This window comes from Pundamilia nyererei, unplaced genomic scaffold (genome assembly GCF_000239375.1).
Source record: "Pundamilia nyererei isolate P.nyererei 1_Seehausen unplaced genomic scaffold, PunNye1.0 scaffold00006, whole genome shotgun sequence".
In the NCBI taxonomy this organism is placed as follows: domain Eukaryota; kingdom Metazoa; phylum Chordata; class Actinopteri; order Cichliformes; family Cichlidae; genus Pundamilia; species Pundamilia nyererei.
In genome coordinates, this window is record NW_005187407.1 from 2,103,353 (window position 1) to 2,130,016 (window position 26,664).

General features: G+C 39.4%; 1 protein-coding gene across 1 annotated transcript in view; it reads left to right on the plus strand.

Moving 5' to 3' along the window:
* Positions 1 to 26,664, plus strand: part of ntrk2a (neurotrophic tyrosine kinase, receptor, type 2a) — a 100,397-nt gene that overhangs the window by 60,999 nt on the left and 12,734 nt on the right. Inside the window, exons 14-18 of the mRNA XM_005722044.1 lie at positions 8,866 to 9,054; positions 17,808 to 17,938; positions 22,133 to 22,305; positions 22,541 to 22,696; positions 23,033 to 23,117. Coding sequence (XP_005722101.1) covers positions 8,866 to 9,054; positions 17,808 to 17,938; positions 22,133 to 22,305; positions 22,541 to 22,696; positions 23,033 to 23,117 — 734 coding nt within the window. The remainder of the gene's footprint in view (positions 1 to 8,865; positions 9,055 to 17,807; positions 17,939 to 22,132; positions 22,306 to 22,540; positions 22,697 to 23,032; positions 23,118 to 26,664) is intronic.

The window sequence follows — 26,664 nt, forward strand, 5'->3', positions numbered from 1 at the left end:
CTGTCACAGGGTGAGAACCAGAGCACGCCCTGAACAGGTCGCCAGTCCATAACTGAGCTGTGACACAGACAGAAATTCAAACTGACATCACACTGGTGGCCAGTTTCTCTTTGGACAGTAAATTTGAAGTCAGGACCTTTTTGCTGCGAGGCGACAGCTCTGATCACCAAACAAAAAATATTCTGTTATGCCTAAAATCATTTCCAAAAGAAGGCAAAGGCAGATACTGAAATATATCGTCTAGAATTGTTGGGAAGCTTAACACATATGACCGTTCACAGATTGAATTTGGAGTTCTTCAACATATACCCACAGTATAGCACTAGCGCTAGTTTTGTTCTGCTGTTAGTTTTTCATGGGTGAGATAACGTAAGAAAACTGGCGACTTGATTGCTGCTTGTCTGATCGTGTGATTCTTTCTTTTTTCTTTCTGTTGTTGTTGCTGCATACCCAGATCCAGGCAATTCTTGCAGTTAGTTTAACAATTGTAACACTTCGAGTCACAGCCAATACGACTCCCTACAATGAGACTCGAGTTGCTACCAAAACCAAGACTTTTGTCAGTTATCTTGAACTTAACCACACTCATTTCACTGGCTTCTCAATAACCTAAACACTAACAAGACACAGACTTTACTGTGTTGCTGCGAAGACTGGAAAACAGTGACATACAGCGACCCGCAGCTTTAATGCACCCTGCCATCCACCTCTCAGTTGTGACCTCAGCTTTGAAAGCAAGGTATTGTAATTTATTGACTGTTAACCCAGGTTTTCCCCCAACACACTACAAGTAGATCGGGTCTCCATCGGTTTAAACACCAGTTCCATGTCCATTAACACTGTTGGGTCTTGACCTGACCCCACTTATACCTTCACCTCTGATGTCCATCTCTCCCTCTCTCTTCCTCCGCCTCACATCTCTACATCTTTTTATTCCCCTTTTTACCCAGTCACTCCCAGTGGACGCTCCCTCTCTCCTTGTCTCACACACAGGCTACTGCTGGCCCTCAGCTTAACGGTTTTTATAACGATCTGACCCTGGGACCTTTCTCTCTGTTAATGATCTACAGCCCCTCCCCAGCACAAACACATACACACACTGACAGACGGAAACCTGCACCTGTGTGTGTGCGTCCTGTTATTGTCCTTTTTGTTATGCTGAGATAACGTCAGAGCAGTAAACACTAAAGGTAATTATACAATTCAAAAAGCCCCAAACTAACAGTTTCATTTCTTGAATATGAGAATTTTTCAGAAGGGACATAATTGAAAGCTCTTTATTTATTCAGTTTTTGACAGCCTGTGGTTTGGACTCACTGCTGTGATGAAATGGCTGCTCTACATTTAATAATGCTGCTACAATTGCAGACTCGGTTTGAGAGGAAAAAGAAGAAAATAGTAGCACCTGCCTTCATTTAATGAAATAAATAGAATTTTCTTCTGTAATGAATAGCGACAATCTACTATATGTCTCGAGCTTCAAATGGAAATCAAAGATTTCATTTTGCAGCTGTGTCCTTGGAGTTTTTAATGAAAACAGATCTATTAATGTTACCTTGTTCTGAAGAGTTCGCTCATATTGTACGCTTTGGTACTTGCTCTTCCTTTGAATGCATAAGTACATTAGCACTGAAGAGGTGCGGCTACATACAGTGCACTACATTTACCAGAACAATGTCCCTAAAATTAGGGTCTAAAATCTCTATAACACACAAATGTTATATCTCTCCTGGGTGATAAAATTATCAATGCACTTATCGGAGAAATGTAATTAACTTGCAGTGAAGAAGAAGAATTTTGCAAGAGGAAATTGGCGGCCAGAAGGGGGAAAGCTAATCGGAGAGCTAATTAACTAAATGGACATAGCATTAAAAACTAATATTCATGATAATACGCAAAACAAGATGGACAGTATGCAGTAAATAAATAATTCCTGCTTTTGTGTCATTAGAGGGATATTTTTCTGCTCCACTGACACAGATACTCTGATACATTTTAGATTATTGTCTTGTAATTTCACGGGATCGCTGGATTATAGTTACTGTGGGCATTATATTGTGATGGTAAATTAGATACTTGGATTTCCACTTACATGTGCAATACTCTATGTTTCTCAACCTCAAAAACTGGTTCCCTCTGTAGACGCAATCTTTGAATTCAGGTGTTATTAAATACGTTTTGATTGTAATTCCATCCATACATCTATCCATCCTCTTCTAGGTTTGGTAACCACAGCAACTCAGCTACTTAAAATAAATTAATTAATAAATTCAAAGTTGAGAAAATTCAAAATATCAAAATGATGTGATCTAAAACATCTCAAATTGCATCTGCTTTTGTTGCTTTTGTTAACAGAATTCCTGGCAATGGTCTTTTTCACTTAGTTACATATTCCCGTGGGGTTAACCCCTTAATGCCCAGTATAATGTATTGGATACATTGAGTTTGATTTCTTTGGTCTGAAACACCTAAATAATTTGCACAATGTATTTATAAGCAATAAATATGGAGAAAAATGCCAGATGTAGCAAAACGTATAATTTATATAAATGAAATGAATATTTAATTAATCTTCAAGAGATTACAATTTTCTTGCAATTATTTCACGGTTCCCGGTTTAGGCTTTACAGGGCTAAATAATAAAATTCTTGCTTCTGTGGCATGTATTTTTAAAAGCAGATGGATCTGCATATTTGATTTAGCACAGATTTTTACACCAGATTCCTTTACCATTGCAAGCCTCCCATTCATCCAGGCTTGGGGTCACCCGAGGTGCTACGCTACCCTGCCATGGTTTACTGCCAGAAGAAAACACTTTCCCAACCTCTTTGAGTCAGGATGGGCATCTGGTGTAAAAACGTGTGCCAAACCAAATATGCAGATCCATCCACTGTGGTGATCACTTGGAAAATAAAATGAACAGCTGAAAGTTGTTAATGCAGTGTTTTTGAAGCTAGATACATGTTACTGAAGCTATCATTTTTTGTAATTTTCAGGTTGCCAGAAATTTTTTCCAAATCAGTAAATCAGTCACATATTGAGACATTTCAAAAAGGTGCTGAATTACAGTCTCTTAAAAAAAAAAGACTATTAAGTTCCCTCAAGTTTGTGCAGTTATGGAGTTTCAAAGTTCCTCTGGCATTAAGCTAACATATAAATTGGAGCTTCATGGAATGGGTTTCTGTAGCTAAGCAGCTCCTGTAGTTATACAAAGTGGGTGGTCTGGTACTTTTGTCCATATAGTGAATCTTGTCACGGTAGCCTTTAAGGTAGGAGACCAACAACCCAGTCTTCAGTCATTAAGCAGAGTGCTAGTTTGCTAGTTAGCCAATATTTTTTAGCTAACTAGCAAACTAGCTTGTTAGTTGCTGTAGAGTATATCCTGGAATAACTGTCAGAAATGGGAATGGTGAAATTTAAGTCCACTCTAAAGGAGTGTGGGAAAAGCTTAAAATAGCATGTTTGTGTTAAGTCGTCTGTACAGAGTACTGTATTTGTTTCCTTACTTGTTATATTGTTATGTCTTGTATTCGTTGTAACATCTGCTACCCTCTTGGCCAGGTCGCTCTTGGAAAAGGAATTTAATCTCAAAGTGACTTTTACCTGAATAAAGAAAAACTATAAGGTATCATTGTTAGAAGGGTAATGGTGTTGTCTGGATCTGCGCATTTAAACTCAGTGTGGTATTTAATATACTATTCACTGTCTAGTTAGATAGGTAACTTGACAATCAAGGTCAAATGCTGCATTGTTTCACACTGAATGATAGTTAAGTGTACAGTACACGATTCCTTTTAAAAGTAGATTCAGAGTTAATGTTTTGAGAGTTTTGACTCTGTTTTCTGATAGTTTTATTGCCCTTTGAGTGTTCTGGTTAGTTTTCAGTAATGCAGAATTAAATTAAATTAAAATTAATCTTAATTGGTTAACATCATACCTGTTTTGCACAACTTAGATTAGAAACCCTTTAAATAAATTTTCAAAATAAAAAATATTTAAAAAGAATTCAGTGTACCCTTCTGCTGATAACAATAAAATTAAATTAAAAGCAGAATTAGTTGACCTTTGAAGATATTTTGCACGGCAGCACTGATTTGTGCAAAAGAAAAACCATTTAATCCGAGCACACAGTGTTCAGTAATACTTCTTAATACACTCCAAATAATGCACAGCATCCATTTTCACCATTTTCACTGTCCCCCAATCACTCTTTGAGGTCTGCTTACTGAAAGTGACACATTAGCTTACAAGTCTGGATCTTGACAAAAAAAGATGCTGTCAGACATCGCAGCCAAGACACACACATTTACAGCACATATAAACTCTCCACACACAGAAAAACAAACTATTGTGCTCTTGCTCTCATTCTTTTTCTCTCTCAAGGCCTTTTCATTCTTCACGAGTCACCAACACACACATACGCTGGTTAAGACTCACACACACACACACACAAACAAACTCTCTCAGCTTCTTCCTCTCAATCTAGCCCTGTCAACAGCACTAGAGCCTGATACGCGTCCAGGGACAGAGGAAATGAGCGATGTCAACCAGTATTGTAATGCAGCAGAGCCGACCACATGAGAGGGGAAAACATCTACTGTGTTTTGTGCTCGTGGGAAATCAATCTCAACTCTTAATACGATGTTTTCAGGCTTGTGCTCATGTCTCAAAGAGGCCTAGAGAAGAATTACCTGTGTGTGTACGTGTGCATGTGCGCATGTACCTGTAATCCTACCACGTCTATGATGAAACCCATGCTCTGACTTGTCTGTAGGGTTATTTTCCTTCTACTGACACAAGGTTGACGAACTGATGAAAGACCGAGACTGCATGGAAGCGTCCAATTATCCTGCTTAAGGCAGTCTTATGCATACACAGTCCGTATTGTTCTCACCTGTTATTCAGCGAAAAGGCATGCATAAGATGATATTGCACAGCTAGAAGCATGACTCTGATCTCTCACCAGCCTTTATTTCTGCATTTTCAGTACAATGCACTAAAAAGCACTAATTTACTATCCGCTTCATGTACCTGAGTGATTAGAATCATTTGCATCATTGCCTCTTAACCACCTTTGTTATATGCTAAGATGATAGTGTCTGCAATTAACTGAGCGTGGTTAATAAAAAAAAAAGAAGAAGAAGACATTAAAGGAATGAAAAAGGGTGTGGGGGTTGTTTCCATGCAGCCATTTAAAATGTGAAAAATGTCACCACTGGGGCAAATTTTGCAACTTTAAGTTATTTCAGCTCATGATTGGCTCCACAGTATTTAAGATTTGCAAAAACTTTTGGCACTATCCCAGAAGAATCAACTACCCAAAACAAAAAGCAGAACGCTCTTGAAGCTGGAATGAACTGCAGTAAAGTGCTCTCAGTGGAATTGCTGCTGACATAACAGGAAGTCATTGTTTCAGTGATTTAAGCAGCACTTTTCTTTTATAATTATACATTGTAAACACTGAGAAAGACAAGCTGGTCCTAAACGTATGTGCACTCACTGGCCACTGTGTTAGGTAGACTGTAGTATTGAGCTGGACCCCTTTTTGCCTTTAGAGCTGCTTTAATTGTTCATGGCACAGATTCAGCAAGGTGCTGGAAACATTCCTCAGAGATTTTGGTCCATATTGACATGATAGCATCACACAATTGCTGCAGATTTGTCAGCTGCACTTCCATGATGAGACTCTCCCATTACACCACATCCCTAAGGTGCTCTATTGGATTAAGATCTGGTGACTGTGGAGGCCATTTGAGTACAGGGAACTCGCTGTCATGTTCAAGAAACCAGTTTTAGATGATTTGAGCTTTGTGACACGGTGTGTTATCCTGCTGGAAGCAACCTGTAGAAGATGGGTACACTGTGGTCGTGGACATGGTCGGTAACAAAACTCGGGTAGACTTAAAAATATGCTAGGTTGGTAGATCGTTTTTTGCAGCAGATATTTAGACCCTTTAAGATCATCGGCTGACCGAAATGGCACTGTGTGCTCTTACAGATTTGCTTCAGGGACAGATATACTGTGCCTTCAGAGATGCTCTTCTACATAACTCTGTAACAGTCTGCTGTTATTGCAGTTATTTAAGTTACTGTTGCCTTGTTATCAGCTTGAAGCAGTCTGGCCATTCTTCTCTGACCTCTGGCATCAACGGGGCATTTTCACCCAGAGATCTAATTACTGCATATTTTCTCTTTTTAAGACAATTCTCCGTAAACACGAAAGATGGTTGTGTGGAAACATCTCAGAAGATCTATTTCTTAAGTACTCAGCCTAGCCCATCTGGTACCAACAACCATGACCATGTCTGCATGCCTGAATGGGTTGAGTTGCTCCATGTGATTGTCTGATTAGATCATTGCATTAACAAGAAGTGTATCAATAAAGTAGCTGTTGAGTGGATATATAATTATATGATCTTGTATGTATTTTACTGGTTGCTATACATGATTCTTCTATACTGGCCATAAAGAAGAAATTGCTTAGAAAGCAGTTTTGGTACTGTATGAGATTTGTGCCAAAAAAACTGAACTACAAAGAGGCTATGGCGCTCTGCCTTAGACACATCAGATGTTTTCTTACCAAATTACCGTTGTTTTAGCACAAAAAATGTGGAGACTGTTTTCACCGCTGGCTGGGCTGGAGTAGAACAATAGCGGTACAAAGGGGCGAATTTGGTAACTCTGCTAGAATCGCAGAGTCGTCAGATAAACTTCAGAGCAAATATTAGCACAGCATAAAGACTTGAGGTGATGCTCCTGTTTAGTTGAATTACAACTAAATTGCTTGTCATAATTTTGTCCTAAATTCGACTTTCACAATACATTTTTAGGTATTTTAGATGGAATTGAAAGCGTATGAGATTTAAATGTACTGTATGTTAAAGGTGTGAGCTGTACTGTAATAGCCAGTTTTCTGTGTTGATTGTAAAAACAATTATTATTGTGTAGGATTGAATTAGATTTCACAGTTGTGCTTAATAAAGTGGCCACTACATTTCTAGTGCATGGATGTATGCAGACATATTGATTGTAAGTATTAAACACTCCAGTGAGAGATAAGGGTGCATATGCAGGAGTCAAAGGTGAGGCGAAAAAGAAACCCAGAGTGAATATCAGTCTGTACCTGTAGGCTCTTGCAAATGCAGCTGCTATTTACTGCTACAGTCTATGTGAGAAGAAAAATAAAAAGAGGTTTGTTTGCTTTGGCACTCAGTATGGGTACAGAAAATTAGCAGAAATGTGATGAGGGTTTACTGTCACAGACAAACCTCCTGGACTATTTTCACGGGCCTAATTAGAAACTAATAACGCCTCCATTCTGCTGCCAAAACAAACCCTTTTGCTGTGAAAGGGATGGGCTCCGTGTCTGACTCACGCTACCCCACCTCTGCTTTGTTTTCCGTTAATTCATGTTAATGCTGCATCTTGTGCTTTTCAGAAATTTGAGTAGTGTGAAAGAGGAAGCGTATTCTCCTGAGACTTTTATTTTAACGAGATAATAGTGCCATCTCTGCGTCTGCATTTTCCACTTTTTGTGTCGCTTTGTTTTTTTCCACCAAGCTCCTAGATTGCTGCTTTTTATTGCATACATGAATTCCCTCTGTTACCTTCCTGCTCTGGAGGAATACACTTCATATTAGCCTTCTTTTCTTGACTTCATCATTAAATGCTGCAGAAGCGTACCTAAAAAAGCTTTCAAACTGACAAAAAGAAAACAGCTACTGCTGATAAAGTACCTAATGGTATTCTCCCATTTTGGCCCCCTTAATGGGGCACTTACCGGCTTAGTCACTCATTTTCTTCATGCAGAAATTTGCAAATTTGTTTTCATCCAGTCAAAATGACCCAAGTTACTAAAGGAGCTGCTACTTCTGCCCCTCATATTTCCTAGTATCTTTGCTCTTGTCAATTAACCTCATAGAGCTCTGTTGCACATTAGGATTAAAACATCTGTTACTGACAGAGGGGAGTCATGTGGTCTGCCATTTGTACCTCCACCCTCTTTTTACCTGGATAAATACTGTTGGGCGTGGCAAGTTACTCCTGACTTGCATCAGTGTCCTAGCAGGAGATGTAGTAAACAGGCTTTTTTCCCCCCCTGAGGAGCTCTGTTTCAGAAAAAAAGCTGTATGAAATTCAAAATCAGTGGAGACTCGGACTGGAAATAACCCCTGCATTTAAGAATACAACTTACTGTGGTCGGGTGCTTGTTTTGGGTGTCAGTGAGACATGAAATATAATTTTAAAAATGCATTTTTTTCACATTAAAAAGAAATGTACAAAGTTTACATATGCAGTAAGGCGACCATCTAACACAGGTCAGCACTTGTTGGTTAGAAGTGTTGATTCTGATTCACTTTGTTTCTGGAGCCTTGTGTTCATATCAGTGCAGCTACTGTTTAATTTGTGCTGAAGTCAGCTTGAACTACAGTTGTGAATAATGCTGTAATGACGGACAGAGCTACGCATGAAACAAAGGAGCTGCAATGATGTGTCGTGTAAACACAAGCTTCTTTACTGTTGTTCTGAGCAGCCAGAATAGTCAGACACAAGGAAAAATACAGCTTTGCCTAAAGTAAGGGCTGAGACTTGATAATGGTTCAAATGGGGATAATAGTGCACACTTTGAGGCAATCTTTTCTTGAAGGCACTCATGTTGCTTGTCCACCAAGAAATAGCTGTATGAAAAACAGAAAAAGAGAGCTTGCTAGAGTTCTAATGTTAGGAAGGTTTGGGGGTCTGTGGGATTTTATCTCCTCGCTGCCTGCCAGTAACAGCTTTAATTACTCCTCTTGCGTCCTCATACTGATCACATAGCTGAAATGCTTTTCAAACACCGCTTATCCCCATTTCTCTCCTACTTAGGACCATCTTCAGTGATCAGCAATGACGATGACTCTGCCTCTCCTCTTCACCACGTCTCCAATGGCAGCAACACTCCTTCGTCATCGGAGATGGGCCCTGACGCAGTAATCATCGGCATGACCAAGATCCCAGTGATCGAAAACCCTCAATACTTCAGAAGCACAAACAGCCTGCTCAAGACTGACACATGTAAGTAAAAGAAAAATCTGACTTATCTTTAACGTGGACCCGGATTAACTCTGATTTAGAATCAAACTTTTATCAGTTGATTACAAGCTACTATATACATCCTTCCTCGCTGTCATGTCAGTGACCTTGGAGCTACTGCTGATAAAATCTGAGGGAAGAATGGGAAATAGAAAGTCTAATTATATGCATGTTTGTGTGTGGCTGTGCCCCAGCATACGTTAGCGACACATTCATCAAGACTTCCATGGATGACTCATATACATACCAGAGCTAAAGAAACCAAATGATGCTAGACCTTATTAGCCAGTGGTTTAAATTTTTTAAACCAAGTGAAAATGAGAAAGTGACAAACCTGAAGTAGAAGCTAGAAGAAGAGCAGAGGGAGAGAGAAAGAGAGCCACAGACAAATAGACAGACAGAAAATGCACAAGGATATTGACCTGGTCCATCAACATGACATTATGATTATTGGCAAGTTATAAAAGCTTCTCCAGGATTTGGCCTTGTGTTGCAGTAAATTATGGACCCACGCATTTGTGTATGTGTGTGTGTGTGTGTTCATGTGTGCTCATTCTGTTGAGAGCAAGGTTTAGGTTGTATAATAATGGGGGACTGGAGGTCGACCTCTTCCGTCCTGCATTATAACTAAAAGACTGACTGGGATTTACAGCCAAATGACGAAGAATGAAAGCGCTTAGGATCAATGAAAGTCAATAACACACTGTGGTGTATGTGCATGTGCCTGCATGTGCATTTTTAATATATTACAGCCATTACAACTATTACACAGTGTGTGCCTTTGACTCACAGACAGGCTGCATAAATACTGAAAGTATCTGACCGATTATTTGGCACTCCGCCTTTTCAGACCGGTACAATAGCCTTTGATGGAGACAGTTTGGCAAAGTGGCACATGGTTGAATGCCAGGAACTGAACTCTTTTTAAAGAGAGGTCTTAACCATCCTGTAATATTGAATGCAGGAGGAATCAGTAGCAGGTACACGTCTCTGCTTAAATGATCGCGCAGGCCTCTTTCACGCAGCAATAAAGCAACAATTACTCTGCTGAGATGATGGATCTACGTGTAATTATGGGAAACGTTAGTGTGCTGCAAAGCTTCGGTTGTGCAACTGTCTTTTTAAGTGAGCACCTCATTAAAAATAATGATATTAGCAGAGTTAGCATTGTTGGAAAGCAGGTCACAAACATTACAAAGAAGCTTCAGTAAAGCACACAGATATGAAAAGGTGGTAACTGTTGTGTTTATGTTTTGCTAATCACTCACATATACATAAATTTGGGTTTACAACTAAAATAGGTATAAGAGTATATGAGCATATTCTCCCACTACATTGACTATCATATCACACATGTCTTTCCACTAAACTTCTCTGGAGATTCAATTTGAAGATTCAAATTCCAGGAAAACCCTGTCAAAGTGTCATTCTTTTTTTTTTTTTTTTGGACCACTAAGACAGAAATTGCGCCATTCAGATAACCATGCACAAACTTGTTTTATTAAAGACCAATTGTGAATGGTTGAGACCCAGGCTGGAGTTTCTTGAAGGTGGCAACGATCTGTTGAGTTGGCTTCACTGAAAAGTGGCAGACTGACACGTTGTGGCAGACTGAGGAGACTAAGGCAAACTGGCAGTGAACCTGAGACACAGGGGGCATACAGTTAAACATGGTTTCAAACAAGATCAAGAGAATACAAAACTAGACATGTGTTGCTACCAGGTTGGAAAAACTCTGGCAGGGACTGGAGCATAGAGTCAGTCATATGGGCTGAAGGGCTTCATAGGAGAGTGGATCACAGGTGCAACTGAGGAAAGAAGTGTGAACAGGATGCTGAGCCATGCCAAGACAAAGAGAGAGAACAAACAGGGGAGACTACAAGATACACAAAGAATGAGAGAGAGGTACACTCTAGACCATGGCAGCAAAGATTGTTTGAAATTTCAGGAATAATTGAACACTGATTCAGGCAGGCCAGGAGCCAAAACTCAGTCTGCAAAACCCAGTAAATCAGCCAAATCAACTGATTGCTAGTAGTGGTTTCCCTGAAAGTATACACATGGCAAGGCAGGGAATCCAAGAACAGAGTCATGCTGCCGCATATTAAAGATTGATGATAAATATGAAGGTGGTGTGAGTTCACTGTTAGCTTGCATTAGCATAAAAAATAGGAAACAGCTAGACGCCCCCCCCCCAAAAAAAAAAAAAACTGTCACAGTATATAAAATACATATAATTTATGGAATTTATGGTGAGCTTTAATAACTGATAAATAATCCAAAAATCAACACAATTCAAGGAAGGAAGAAAAAACAACTGAGATAGAGGAGAACATAAATGTTGTGACAAATACTAAGGGGAAGGATAGGACTATTTATACACTAAGGGATGCTTTGGGTGCATTTAATCAATACAGGTGAGGACAGACAGGGAGGAAGAGAAAAGTAGAGCAGGTAATGGATAGTAACAAAAATACTAAAAAAAAAAAAAAGTAGACACTAAAACATGGAAGAAATCTAAGTATGTAGCGAAAAAAAAACTCACTTCTCTTTAACATGGACCCCAATCAACTCTGATGTAGAACTAAAGATTTATCAGTTGATTACAAGCTATAAAATAAATTTCTTCCTGCTCTCATGTGAATGACCTTGAAGCTGCTGCCGTAAGATCTGATGGGAGAATGGGAAAATAGAAAGTGTAGGTTTGTGTGTGACTGTGTCCCAGCATATGTTAAGCCACTCATAAATTCAAGACTTTCGTGGATGACTCATACACATACCAGAGCTAAAAGAAGCAAATCATGCTAGAGCTCATGAGCCACTTGTGGCTGATTCAGTTTTTTTGATTGCAAAGGCTAAAGACAACACGCAATAGACTAAGTGAGGTAAAAGGTCAAATGCTGTGGCAAAGATTATGGGGATGACAGGGCTATTTATACACCAAGGGATGATTTGGGTGTATGTAATCAATACAGGTGGTAACAGTTAGACAAGCAGGAAGAAAACACAAATAAAGCAACAAGAGAAAAGTGAAGCAGGAAATAAACAACAAGATTAAAACAAGCTTAGCTTATTCAGGGGCAACTATGGGAACTCGTTTCTGCCACTGGACAAAAAACCCAAAAACCAAAAGCCCTTCCATATGTCAAAATTTAGGGTTAGGTCTCTAAATTTTGAGAAAATAACTTCAAATATCAAGTAATTAACTTGACATTTTTATATAATTAAAAATGCGGACTATAGAGAGCAACCATGTATAATGACACTGACAAATCAGAGAGGAAAGAGAAGGCAGAGAATCTAACAAAAGACATTAAGAAAAACAAATAAAGGCAGGAACGGTAGTTAAGGCTCAAAATCCCAGAAACATAATCATCACTAGAATGACAAATCAAAACAAGAATCAGAATACAAAAATATAATAATAATAATAAACTCTGAAGCTAAAAACCATGAATATAAAGCAACAAATGACAACCAAGCAGGGACCCCAAAACTCATATTAGCTAAGGATATAAAACCTCAAAACAACACAAAACTCCAGGACCAAGGCAGAAACACGTGCCCACCAGCACCTGCAAAACTCAATAATGTACATTTATACAAAAACTGAAACGTTAATGACTGTAAATGAGAGGCAGAGGACTGGCTGCTAGTTATTTGACCTTTTTTTGCCTTTGTGCAGCTAAGCTAAGCTGACTGAGCTCTTGCTGGATCCAACTATATGTGTAGGGTCACATATAGGGTCATGTAGGCTCATGTAGGGTCACAATAGTAAAATCATAAACACCAAAAGTGTCTAAGCTTTTCATTGTAGTGCTTAAGCTCAAATAGAGATTTTAGAGGACTTGTTATTAATATCTGCAGTAGCAGTGTTGAAAAAGTGATTTTTCTTTCATCATCTTTCTTACATCATCCTCTTGGCTTTGTGTTCAGTACCTCTCAATTCTTCCACTGCTTCTATACGAGTTGGTCTTTTGGGCTTTGTATTTTTTTGTATCCAGGGAATGGGGATTAACTTCACTCTGGAAAATGTTATTCACAAGTCAACACGTCTTGACTGTATTTGAAGACACCGGTTTACAAAAAAACATATGTGCACGCACACACACACAGGCTGACGCACAAAATTTAGGTCACAATTAGCTACGCTTGCTGATAGGAGGGCGCAGAGTCAGGAAAAATCAGTGCCATGACATTACTGAAGAACGTTTGACGTTTCTGGTTGTCCTCTTCTCAAAGCATCTGTCAAACACGACTGAGTCTTTGACTTATCCTGTTGCTCAGTTCAAAGTACCGAACTCAGTTTTTCCAAGCTGTTCAAGCTGTTTTATGTCTGCATTCAACGCAATGGAAAGAATTTGGGAAGATGAGACGAAGAAGAACGGAATATGAAACAGATGGCAAACGGAGAATAATTATGTCCCCAGACATTAATTTATTTGGGAGTTCATAAGATGCTGATGAAGGATAGGTGTGATGGGACTCTAAATGATGTGGTGGAAAAATGAAGGCAGGAGGGCAAAAAAGGTGGAAGATGAGGGGGTCGATGGGAAATATTATTCTTCTTGATGTTAATATTGTAAACCCTGTCATAAACAGTTAATGGAAAAAAACTAATGGAGCAACAGAACGGGGGAAGAACCTGTGCCTGGATGTTAATACTTAGAGGATGCTGATTAAAAACTGATAGGTTTAGCAGCCGAGAGGAACAGCAACAGGGAGAGATAAATGGCGAAACAGAGGAACGCTAAATAAGGAAAGTGAGAGTAAGATAATGAGAATAGATGGAAGAATGCAAATGAGGGAAAATGAGTGAATATGATAAGCATGGAAAACGGGTACTAATTAGGAAAAACATCAGAGAGTAAGTGTGTTAAGTCTGGTAAATGAGGAATTATATTTTAGTAGATCTTAATTAAGGATACTGATTGAGGAGAAGGGGTGTGATATGTCGCACGGCATGTGGAGACACAGTGTAACAATGAAAGTGAGGTGGAAGACAGATTGTAAACTTGGCAAAAGGAAAGCAGCTGCAAAGCACAATTATTTAATGACTGAAATACGGCCATTAGAAATAAAAGGACTTATTCTTTTACGCTCTTGATAGACAATAAATGCTAATGCTTGAATACATGCAAAATAGATGCGACGACACTGGAAATCTAACCAAAAAAGACACAAAAAAGAAAATTGCAGGAAAAGGTTGTGCGAATAACCACATCTTCCTGCCAAAGACTAAAGAAAAGAAAGGAGGGGAAAAAAGCGGTACGGGAAGCACTGGTCTGCAAACATCAATTTATTTGCTATTTGAGGATGTTAATTAAGGAGAAGTGGTGCAAGGCATTTTCATGGATGAATGCTTATTAGACAACTGCAGTAGGAAAATAGTGCGGTGAGGTAATTAGCTGGTTAAATGGTGGGTAGCTTTCTTGTGGGGATGTGAGTTTATTGTGCGCCGTTGTTGCAAAGGGAATTGTGGTGATCAGCGACATGTTGGTTTTTTTATTTGAGATGAAGACTCAATTTTAGGAGAAATAGATGATAAAATAATTAGTAAATGATGAAACAATTTACAAATATTCTTGACTTTTATTCATGCTAATACCTCAGGATTATGTATTCAGGTTTAGAAGGTAGAAGTTATTCACATGCTGCTGATTTGCAAAAACGAAAAAGATCCGCAGCGTCACTTTTTCATCATGTAAACACATATTCAGATGCTTACAGGACTTATTTGACAAAACCATCCTAAACTATAAGCTGATGGGGTTTAGGCCCTTGCCATCTGAGTAAAATATTAAAAGGTGAACTGTGTTTGCAGCACAATGCATGACTTGTTTGTTTTGAAATGAAAATCTTTCCCCAAACATGACCATGATACTTTTGCTGGGTAACCACACAGCACATGGAAGAAAGAACTTCCTTATGTGGACTTTGTTGCTCTTTCAAACAGCATCGCTAGCTCTTGGCATCGAAGATTGCTGCAAGCCACCAATACGGAAGGACACCCAGTGTGTATCCCTGTGTAAGGCACTGGTTTCTGACAGAAGCCTGTATTTGAGGCCCGGGGACAAGAAAACGTCTATTTAGTGTATCATAGAATCTGCATCTGGAGTACTTTCCACCATCCTAACAGAAAGCCCAGTATGTTGTTTTTTCTTTTTTTCATTGACCGATAGAAGCTCACAGAAATCTTCCACACACAAGCTATCAAAATAAAAGAGAGGTTGTAGTATAGAAAACACACTGTCCTCCTTAAACCACCCACATTTTCTTTTTGTTCCTTTTAGGGGGTTTTTTGAACGCAGGACAGATGGGACTGAACGATCTGCAGTCTGTTTAATTAAAATGTTTTAATTCATTTTCTTATTTGACGTTTCCTTCCCATTAATTCACAAAGGTTACAAATGAAGGCCAAGACGGGATTTGGCGGAGACAATATGCAGCCTATCACGTATCATAACAAGAATTTATGAGTGTATAAATGCCTTAAGCAAAACAAAAATATCATATGGTCTTGACCTCATATTTGATGCTTTTGAATATCTGATGCAGACCAGCTGTGTGTTTCTCTTTTCTCAGTAGGTCTGCAGTTACAGTATTGGGTTAGGATGGACCTCAGTAGCTTACAGTGTCGATCGATGCAGCTTCTTCAGAGAGTCTAGCTGAGCTTTAATGTGATATTCTGAGTGGACAGCTTTTCTTCAAATGCACCTCTTAATCACATCACACATAAATCTCAGCTCTTGGTGTGTGTGTGTGTGTGTGTGTGTGTGTGTGTGTGTGTGTGTGTGTGTGTGTGTGTGTGTGTGTGTGTGTGTGTGTGTGTCTAAAAGCGTGTGTGTATGTATGCATTTGTATTCAGGACCTAAACGAGCACAGGTATTACAGGATAACGTGTTTCTCTGCATGCAGACAGACATGGAGCACATTTGGCTGGCGATCAAAAGACGGGGTTTAACTAGGTTATTGTAAGGTCACGAGGCTGTTAATCATTCTGCATGATAAAACCTTGTACAATAACCGGCGAGATGCCAATTTTTTTATTTTTTTATTTTATTTTTTATTTTTGAGAAATCAGCTGGTGTGGATTCGCGAGTTACTTAGCAACAGAGAGCAGAGTTGTCGACTCTGATCCAACTGTGGATGAGCAGAAGGCAGGAAGAGGTTAGATGCATGAAGCAAGCAGAGAGACACGTTTTTCAAATTTACATTACTGTAAAAACTGTGTTGAAGTCGTAGAAGACAAAAAAGAAGGAATTTGCTTATTTACTTTTGCATTTATTTGATACATAAATCAAGACATAAAATATGTATGCAGTAGAAAATGATCCCCAGATATACAGTAGATACAGTTATGAGCCTTTTTTTGGCTTCGAAATGAAAGTAGATGAGGGATGAACAGTAGAGGAATGTATCTGCATGTGGATTGTGAGTGACAGAAACCATTTATTTTAACATCATTTTCCCTTTAGAAAAACCATGGGGGTGAACATGCCCTGCAGCTGTGCTTTTTGTTCAAAAAGGAGGAAAATCCACAGCTTCGGATTAACAGGGATAAATTGTTATAAGAGTAAAGGTTATTTTAAAAGAAAACTGACAAGTTTCAGTTGATACTCCAATGTGATACTCCAAACACAAGGTCCAGAAAACAAGAAGCAACTGGGCATTTTAGAGAAGAGTAAAAATAGATTCAATTGCTCTTGTAAATACTGGCTACTTACTGGGTAATAGTGCTGAAAGAAAGTCGGTGACGAGAACATTGCTCTTACAGTGTAATTACAGACTAATAAGTAAAGAAAAGCCACACTTTATATTACAGACCTCATGCCTCATCAAGGCTGTGTGTTATGCGCTCTGTACTTTTACTCATTAACAGACGTTACTGCAGCGTGTGGGAGAAAATACAATTTAAAAGAAGGGAGGTTTATTACAACGACGCTGTGTGGATTTATTACCACGTGTCTTCATGTGTGATAGGAGAAAATGTTTGGATGATAGTTTTTGAACTACAGCAACTCATAGTGGGCGCACTGCAAATATACCGCTCTCAAGCACAACTACGCTAGGTCGCAATTGTTATCCAAGGTGACAAAGTCATGCTATCATGTGACTTCTAGAACTATGGAGCTAATTGTTTATGTCTGATAAGATGTTTATTTTCTTTAAGGACAGAGCAAGAATAATAGTTTTGCCACATATGCACTACAAAGATGCTATATTACCACATGCTATCAAGTCAAGATTCCAATGTCTTCTTTTTGTGTAAAATCAGATGTCTTATGATGCAGTTTTCTCTTCTTTGAGTGAAATCAAACACCACAAAACAAATGACACCAGACTGACTCACTGCATGAGCTGAAGTCATTAAAGCATAAATGGCGTGCGATCAAAGCATCAATCCTGCTTTCCATCATCACTTCCAGCTCCTTGTTTTTATTTGTGTACTTCAGCTTGATTTACAGTTGATCTTTTTCTGGGCCGAACAAGCACTTTTGGCTTGTTTTTCCCTCCCATTATGCCAGCTTTCTTCTTATTGGCTGCCCATCACAAACAGAAGGTTTAAGCAGCAGGTTGGTGGGCTGTGAGCTAAGATTAGAAAAGCTCCCTAAAACTGAGCATTTGGGGCAATAGAAAAGAAACGAGGAAAAAAGATTACCCCCCTCCCCAATTTATATGCATGTTTGTAACTTGTACTAAAAAGTTTTCCTCTTCATCTTCTCATTCTACAGTTGTCCAGCATATTAAAAGACATAACATTGTGCTGAAGAGAGAGCTGGGAGAGGGAGCCTTTGGGAAAGTCTTCCTGGCTGAGTGTTATAACCTTTCACCTGACCAGGAGAAGATACTGGTGGCCGTCAAGGTAATGTTGAAGTCCTAAAATTCCTAAGAAACATATTTATAAATCAGAGAATTAGACTAATTAATTTCATATTGACTCCAATTTCTGAAAACACAAACTTCTTTTTGCAGCTTTTATAACTCAAAGCCCAGAAATGTAAATAAAATGTATCCTGTGTGCAGTAAAACAAACGGGTCATGTTTCAACGTGAGATATTTTTAAATTCCTTTGGTCCTACAGAACAATTGATCATGTCAAAATAAAGCTCCTAAATGGCATTATTGAAGGTGAAATTATTATTTTTCTATTCCACGGTATCAGAATTGACATCTGATACATGAAATACATTGAAAATATTGAACTGGTTCCTGAAATAGATCCATGGTATTTTGAAATAAAATCCCTCACATGGCGTCAGCACGGTATTGAGAATCCATGTTGGCCTCCATTTACTGTGCTATTGTTAGAAAGTCACTCTTTTCATGGGTTTCTCTGCAAGAATAAGGTGGAATTACACTCAAAAACCGCTGACTTCCGGGGTCAAATTGAATGGTTTCCTAGGGAGCATCGCATCTATGTGTCCATCAGTCTCTCCATCTAGGATTCTTTTTCTGCTGTTCTGCAGAGAAACAGGATCTGAACGGTGAAGAACTTCTCATTAACTATACATGACCTGTGAAAGAGCCCCCTCTGCCCCTGTCCTCCTCTGCCCCTCACTTCCTCTGTCCTCCACACCTCCAGCTCTCACCTGCAGTCTTTTATTTTCTCTCTCCTCAGTCGTCATCCTGACGCTTGCCTCTTCTCAAATCCTACACCTTCGTTTCTCTTCCTACATTTCCTGTTTGCTCCCGGCTTAACCCTGAACCACCTGCTGATGTATGCTGCCAGCTTAGCGTCGGTTTAGACTGAACACACTTCAAAACACGGACCTGGAAATCGTGGACAGCAGCACAGTTCTTGGTTGTAGAACACGATGCTTCATTTTGCTGGCTGCATGTCAAATCTGGTCAAATGTAGGAGAAAAAATGAACAATTCTCAGATTTCCACGTATGCAGTTACACCATTGAATGTTCTTTTTAAATGACAGCAGATTTGTTTTTAATTAACTAATTGACGACCTGCATACGTCAGCGTCAGTGATCCTGCTGCCAATACACTGCAATAACACAAAGTGCTGAAGGGTGATGAAAAGAGACTTTCAACAGTACTAGCTCCATCCATCCATCCATCCATCCATTGTTGTACATATACATATCGCATAACTTGAAACTAAAATAAAAAAACAGTCTCGTGAAGGAGATGCTTAGAGTGTAGAAATCCAAATAAAGATCGTTTCTGTTTGCAAATAAATATGTTGTCACTTCTTACCAGCTGCTTTTAATTAAAAGAAGGAGACATCAAATTAATGCAGACTATTCCTCGAGGTTTTCTAGGCAAATCAAATCCCACGAGATGTTTGAACACTCAGGAGGATACACACATCTGATCTGATCACTTGAAAACAAGAGTGCTGAGAATCTGTTGTAATGACGGGATTTTAGAAACAAATTTGATTTGCCTGTGAGAGTTGTCAGTGTATTTAATTCAATCCCTGGCCAAAAATTATGGAATCGCTACAGTTTGATGAAGTTCATTCAGCTTTTTCCTGCTTTTTTCTTTAAACTTTCTTAGAAATAAACAACTCATCTGTCATTCTATGTTGTCTATATATTTGCTACAGATTTTATACAAAGCGTCATATAATCCTTTCCATTGTTTGAGTAGACACCTCTCTTGTTGGGGGCCATGCTTCCTTTCAGTCAGCCAGGTGTAGCAGCAGCTTGTTAAGGTCCTCAAACTCTTTCTTTTAACTGCAGAATATTTTGCATATTTAAATTTGCACAGGTATTTGTTTTAGAAATGCAAATTCTAAGCAAGGAGTTTCAATACTTCTTTCCTCAACACTCAGTGATTTCATCCTGCAAATGTGGTGATTCCATCATTTAACAGCTATAATTATTGTGTCCTGTAATTCCACTGTACAGAATAAAGGGGAAAGGACATGGATTATGAGGAATGCACTTTCTTTATGATAAACCACGCCATGCTTATATTGCTCTCTGTGAGTCATGCTACATTACAGGTACAGGTTCTCATTTGTATACCACATTACAATGACCTACACACACTAATAGAGCTTAATGGGCCTGGATTTTAGGGTTGTCTATCAATCAATCCGTCATCCATAATACAGAAGCAAGTTTTACTGTTACTGTATATTAAACACTGAGTTGCCATCGATCAGAGGATAATTGTAACAAGTGCACATAAAAACAATATGCATATGCATATGCACATGCACGCAGGCAAACTCATGCAAACACATTTACGCTCCTGCATCCCATCAGTCATGAACTTCGAGCACTTTCAATAATGTTCTCTTCACGCATGTATATGACTCACCACATTTGTGAGCTGGAGGTTGTTGATTGCTTTTTATTTGTCCATGGACCTGAATGTGCTCAGACTGGATGACTAACAGTGCAGTGTTATGAGTTTCAGCATGGGAATTAATGCAGCTTTCAGTACAGAAAGTCACACTGTGATTTGTAATACTCCCAGGCTCACAGGAAAGTCAGTATTTTTCCTAAACTCAACATTAATATGTTTGGCTCAATACAATGATTAATACTGGTCGCAGTGGTCATTTGATACTGATTGAGACCAGCGGTGCAGTGAATAACCTTTTTTTTTCCTCTTTAAGTTCATTTTTCTTTTTCTTTTCTCTTTTTTTAAGGAGCACACAGTACAGTACATCATAGATTAGACTTCAGGGAGTCATCGTCAGTCAAACTGGGATAATGAGGAAAATTGTCCATGTTTTATGAGCATCTCTTAAGAAGTCACTTTTTGCAAAGAAATTGTAAAAGCTTCATTAGAAGTTAATAGATCATTACAGATAAGTTCTAAACCATGCTAAGAACAAAGTCTGGGCTTTCAGCATCATATTCATCGCCTCTTATTACCTCCTGCTGGTTTCTTTCAGAGTGAGGAACAGCTGTGTTTATTTGTGGCTTTCAAACATTCAGAACTGCACTGATATGAAAAACCACACCAATAAAAATAACTGGAAACCTCAAAGCTGGTTTTAATAGCTTTTCATTGACCTACACAGCGTCAGTCTTCATTTTTAGCCATTATTAATTCTATTAATTACGAACAATAAACTGATAACATTAAATATAACAGTGAAAGGTCCTGCAAAGACATCTGAGGAAAGTCAGTCAACTCACATATCCTATGCATATTCTCAAGTTACATGGTGAGACAGGGGCACAGGCATTCATATACACTATCTATACTGTAATAATCATCTTCTTGCAGTATCACCTTGCAGTCTGCAGTGTACTCGACCATGCCTCTGTTTCACAGTACATTATTGGTTGAATGTAAGTGCTTAAGGTTGAAGTCTGTCTAATATTCTTCCATTTTAGTGCTTTTGATGAAAGGTCAAAGGTCATCTCATTCTGCTTTTTCTAAGTCAGTGCTCCTGTAGATCTGTATTTGTAGTCGGAGGTTCTACCTGCAATGTGTGTGCATAGGCACACTCGCCACTCGCCACACGCTCACACCTCATGTATATCTCTATCATATACTGTAGGAAGACAATCAATTATTCATGTAGGACAAGAGAAACTTTTCTATATTTTTCTTCTTATATGTGAAATTAATACACACCCCGTATCACTTTCATTTCCTGTAACTCGCCTCCAAACACACACACAGTCATTCACTTTCACTTCACATACACTCTCTGTCATGGATGCTTGTATTACACAAGCTCCCTGACAGATTTCCTGATTCATGGAAGGGAGACAAAGATTAGTTTCAAAGGGAACAGGGAAACATAATGAATGTAAACAGTGCTGTACTTTGTAATGGCTAGCATTAATATAAAATGTCTCCATCCTTTTCCTGCTCTGCTGTCATATCGGTCCTTGTTTGGTGCCAGTAATTTCACACTGTTTGTGCCGTGTTGCTGTAACTCACTTTTATATGCACTTTTGTATTGTTTTTTTCACACAGTGGACGTCAGCCAAATAAATTGGAGGAGAATGAATCCACTATGAAAATGACCAATTGGCAGAAGTGTATGTGGTATAATGTGTGAGGTTTTGATTTGTCACTTTATTAAAATGTCACTTGTGTGTGTGCGTGTGTGTGTGTGTGTGCAGACACTTAAAGAGGCCAGCGAAAATGCCAGGAAGGATTTCCATCGTGAGGCTGAGCTGCTGACGAACCTTCAGCATGAGCATATTGTCACTTTCTACGGAGTGTGCGTGGAGAGCGACCCGCTCATTATGGTGTTTGAGTACATGAAACACGGTGACCTCAACAAGTTCCTCAGGCATGACTCTCTTCTTCAATATGTAAAATGGCAAAATTTTAAATGTGTTTTTCTCTAAAGAGTTTCTATGAAAAATGAGCGATCAAAGAATTAAAGATTAGGAAGCTTGCGTGTGCTAATCCAGCTTAATCTTCTACATACTCTCTATTAGAGGGACACATGTAAACATCGTACGTGGTTGATACATGGCTGAAAAGACAAATGATACATTGTTTCCCTTGTTTTTTTCTCACAGGGCTCATGGTCCAGATGCAGTTTTGATGGCAGAGGGCCAGACCACCAGACCTGTGGAGCTGACCCAGTCTCAAATGCTTCACATTGCCCAGCAGATAGCATCTGGCATGGTCTACCTGGCATCACAACACTTTGTGCACCGTGACCTGGCCACAAGGTTTGTAAAATACTCTGTTAATGCACATCGTGTTTGCTTGTTCCTAACAGATGCCAGATGTCTCATTAAACAGGAACTTTTATTCTGATCCTTGAGGAATTTATTTAAAACTCATAATGACTGAGTACGAACAATCGCTAATACCACCTAAAAACATCTAACAAGGAGGACTGTAGCTATTAGCGGAACCAGTAAATAATCAGCTAGAGATAATCTGTAAAACAGTCATGGTAATAACCATATAATAAGATATATGGTTGTAGTTTAACACCCTTCATTTTAACTCAGCAATGTGAAACATCTTTATTGAGTCTCACTGTGTTTGTTGTCCAAAAGGAACTGCCTGGTGGGTGAGAACCTGCTGGTAAAGATTGGAGACTTTGGCATGTCAAGAGATGTCTACAGCACTGACTACTACAGGGTAGGTGTATGTGTCGATATCTTTTCAGGCCTTTCTTTCAGCCTCCCCTCCCTCCCTGCTGCATGGGTGCCTCTCTGCTACTCCCCTGCATGGGCATGACTGATGGACGTGGGGGTTTGAGTAAGACACTCGCAGGGATAGGTTAACTCAACAGAAGGAGTTGGAAATGGTTAGCATGTTTGATTAGTTGAGTTCGTGGGGTGTTACATTTGCTTTAAGTAACTAAAAAAGTACAGGTGAAAGGAATGCATTTAAAAAGATCCATGTTCGGTGTTTTTGAGCATTTTTGTGTACTGCAGGGATATTTAGCAGCTTTTCTTGCTGTGGTTGGATAACTCAGGGGTACAAAACAAAACTGAAAGTGTTTTTCTTTCTGCAGATAATCTGTTACTTTTCCAAAAGGCCAAAATCTAATCAGTTGTATTGATTGATAGGTAGTTGGACTTTCCATTTTTCCTGCCCTTTCTCTCATTCTCTCTGACAAACCGACACAACTGACAGTGACAGAGTAGGAGAGAGAAAGAGGTAGAAGACTGCAGGCATTCAATGGCTAGACAATCGTTTAAAAATTCAGAAAGATAATAATATACAACTGATGGATGTATCATTCAGTGACGGTAATTTTGCAGTAATAATTTATCTTGAACAGAAATGCTCATTGTAGTTATGAAAATCTATATTTCTAACTTGCTGGGAAAGAGAGTTGTCTTTGCAGTTTGTTCTCCTTTCACACGTTCCACATGCATAATTACACATATGTACTTTGGTATAAATGGTAATGTATATGCACTGTATTGGCATGCTGATATAAGAAAACACAAGATATTTTTTTCCTGTTTCTCATTAAAAATATTAAAATTGTCTGCACGGTGGCACGGTGGTTAGCACTGTTGCCGCACAGCAAGAAGGTCCTGAGTTCAATTCCACCATCAGGCCGGGGTCTTTCTGTGTGGAGTTTGCATGTTCTCCCCGTGTTTGCGTGGGTTCTCTCCGGGTACTCCGGCTTCCTCCCACCGTCCAAAGACATGCAGCTTGTGGTGATAGGTTAATTGGATAATCCAAATTGCCACTAGGTGTGAATGTGTGAATGAATGTGAGTGTGAATGGTTGTGTTGGGGCGACCTGTCCAGGTTGTACCCCGCCTTTCGCCCTATGACAGCTGGGATAGGCTCCAGCGCCCCCCGCGACCCTGAAAAGGATAAGCGAATGGATGGATGGATGGATGGATGGATGTCTGCAACTATTGGGGCTAAAAAAAAAATGAAGTCAAGTTAGAAGTGCCAGAAACTGCAGTTCCTTTAGTGGCCACTTGAGGCTGCCCACATTAATAGAATAGAATAGAATAGAATAGAATAGAATTCAACTTTATTGTCATTGCACATGCACAGGTACAGGGCAACGAAATGCAGTTTGCATCAAACTGCATTTGTCTGTTCCCTATTTTCCCATCTGTATGATGATTTCTTTTTTTACAAAGTGCTCTACAAACTGAGATATTGGCTCTCTTACGAGTTAGCAAACATAAACTAATGTAAATCAATTAGCTGCAACCAACGTCTCGTTCTGTACTGGCACAAGATGGTGCTAACCATGTTATAAAAATTGTAACTTTAAACATGTATTAAATCCAGCTTCGAAGTCATTGATAAATCCGTGTCAGTTTTAGGGAATATGGCTAAATTTGAAAGGCTTGTGTGACTGACTGATTTGCCAGCAAAGGCACAAAGTGCTGTGCACAAAAAGAGTAATATAAATAAGAAGATTAAGTGCCATAACAGCAAATAACACAACCTGTTTATTTCATTGTGTCTTGCACAATAAAATAAACAGGTTCTTTGATTATGTATGGAGAACCACTAAAAAAAATGTGAGCGTAAGTATGAAAATGGTCATTTTTAAACAGTTAGTGCAATGCTTTTGGTAAATCACTTGAATTAAGGGTAAAACTGCAGTATTATTATCCAAATGTTTATGAGCCTTGCTATATCTGTGTCTGTGGATTGCAGCTGTACGCTTTATGAGTATAACTTACTAACCAAGCTTGCTACATTCAAAATATGTTCCTTTTCTGAAGCCTTCCTGCCCATCCTTTATATACAGTCTGTGATTTCCTCACATAAAGCTTCTGATACCCCACAAAACTATAAATGCCACGTTGCCTGAATGAATCTTTTTTAAAAGAACATAAAAAAAATGCTATTTTTTCGAGGTCTTTGATAATGACTGTTGACATAAAATCAAAATAACAGGTTATATTTGGCATCAAATTAAAGATTGGTTTGCTGCTGTGGCATTTTTTGTGCTATCTCTGTGTGACGACACACAGCAAGCTCCCCGCTCCTCCTCCTTCCTTTCACCCCTCCTCAATAAAGCTAAGTGCTGTGGCTGTAGTCATGGTAACGGCAGAGGGCAGCGGTGGTGGGTCTCTTACTTGGGTCTCCAACGTTTCTCAGGAAGAAAAGTAATCAGAGAAGTTCTGTTTAGTATGCTGAAGCAGTAGTGGAGAAATAGAGTTGGAGAAGGAGTAAGATGTAAGTGTGGGAGATGGAGGCAGGAGGGTGGCAAAGCGATGAAAGGAGAGAAAGGCTTGGAAATAAGGGAGAAGGGGGGGGGAGTAGCAGGAGAAGAAGAGAAAGAGGGAGGAGAAGGAGTGGGATGCCAGGAAAGAAGAAAACAAGGCACAAATAAATATCCAAAAAGAGAGACGAGGCAGTAATAGAGCGATACAGGGGCATACGGCACTGCTTAAGACGACCACAGAGCAGAGTATCAGAGTAAAATGACAAAAAAAAGGACAGAGAGGTAGACAGACAGGAGAAAAACAAAAACCAGAATAGAGGCATAGGAGGGTGGAAGGTAAAACATAGTGATTCAGCCGTATTTCAGCATCCAGGAGAGACAGAGGTGTGTGTGTGAGTGTGGGGGGACGTGTAGAGTGTAGGGACCCAGTCATGCTCTTGCGTCAGACAAGTGAAGATGAGTCATAGAGGAATTGGAGCCCCCCCCCCACAACCCCATGCCTGTGTGTGTGCGTGTATATGTGCAGGGAAATAGATGCAGAGGCGTAGGATTGAAGGGGCTGTGATGACGTCATTGAATCCCCTGTTACACAATGAACCTGACAGGCGCTTCGGGAGACAGACAGGATGCCTCAAATCAAACCTTGAGCCTTTCCACACAGGCTCGGTGTGCGTGTGTGTGTGGGCGTATGGGTGCGTGGGTGGGGCTCGACTCCAACACTACAGCACATTTATTCATTTTCCCCTAAACTGATTTTATGGCCAAATGTGTAGGAAAATTAAGGTTTCATGCCTGACTGTTTTACGCTGCTGACACGGCCTGTAGAGGAACACGGGCAGTGAAGCAGAGCTGACAAATCTCTGAGTAATTTTTTTGGGTAGTGGGTGTTTTTTTTTCTTCAGAGACAAGTATCGACCTTGTGAAGCACCTGGAGAGGCGACAGTGAAACAGTTATCCGTGATTAAGCAAATGTGCATCAAGACAAAACTGAGAGGATGTAACACAAATTATTCAACTGCTCATTGCT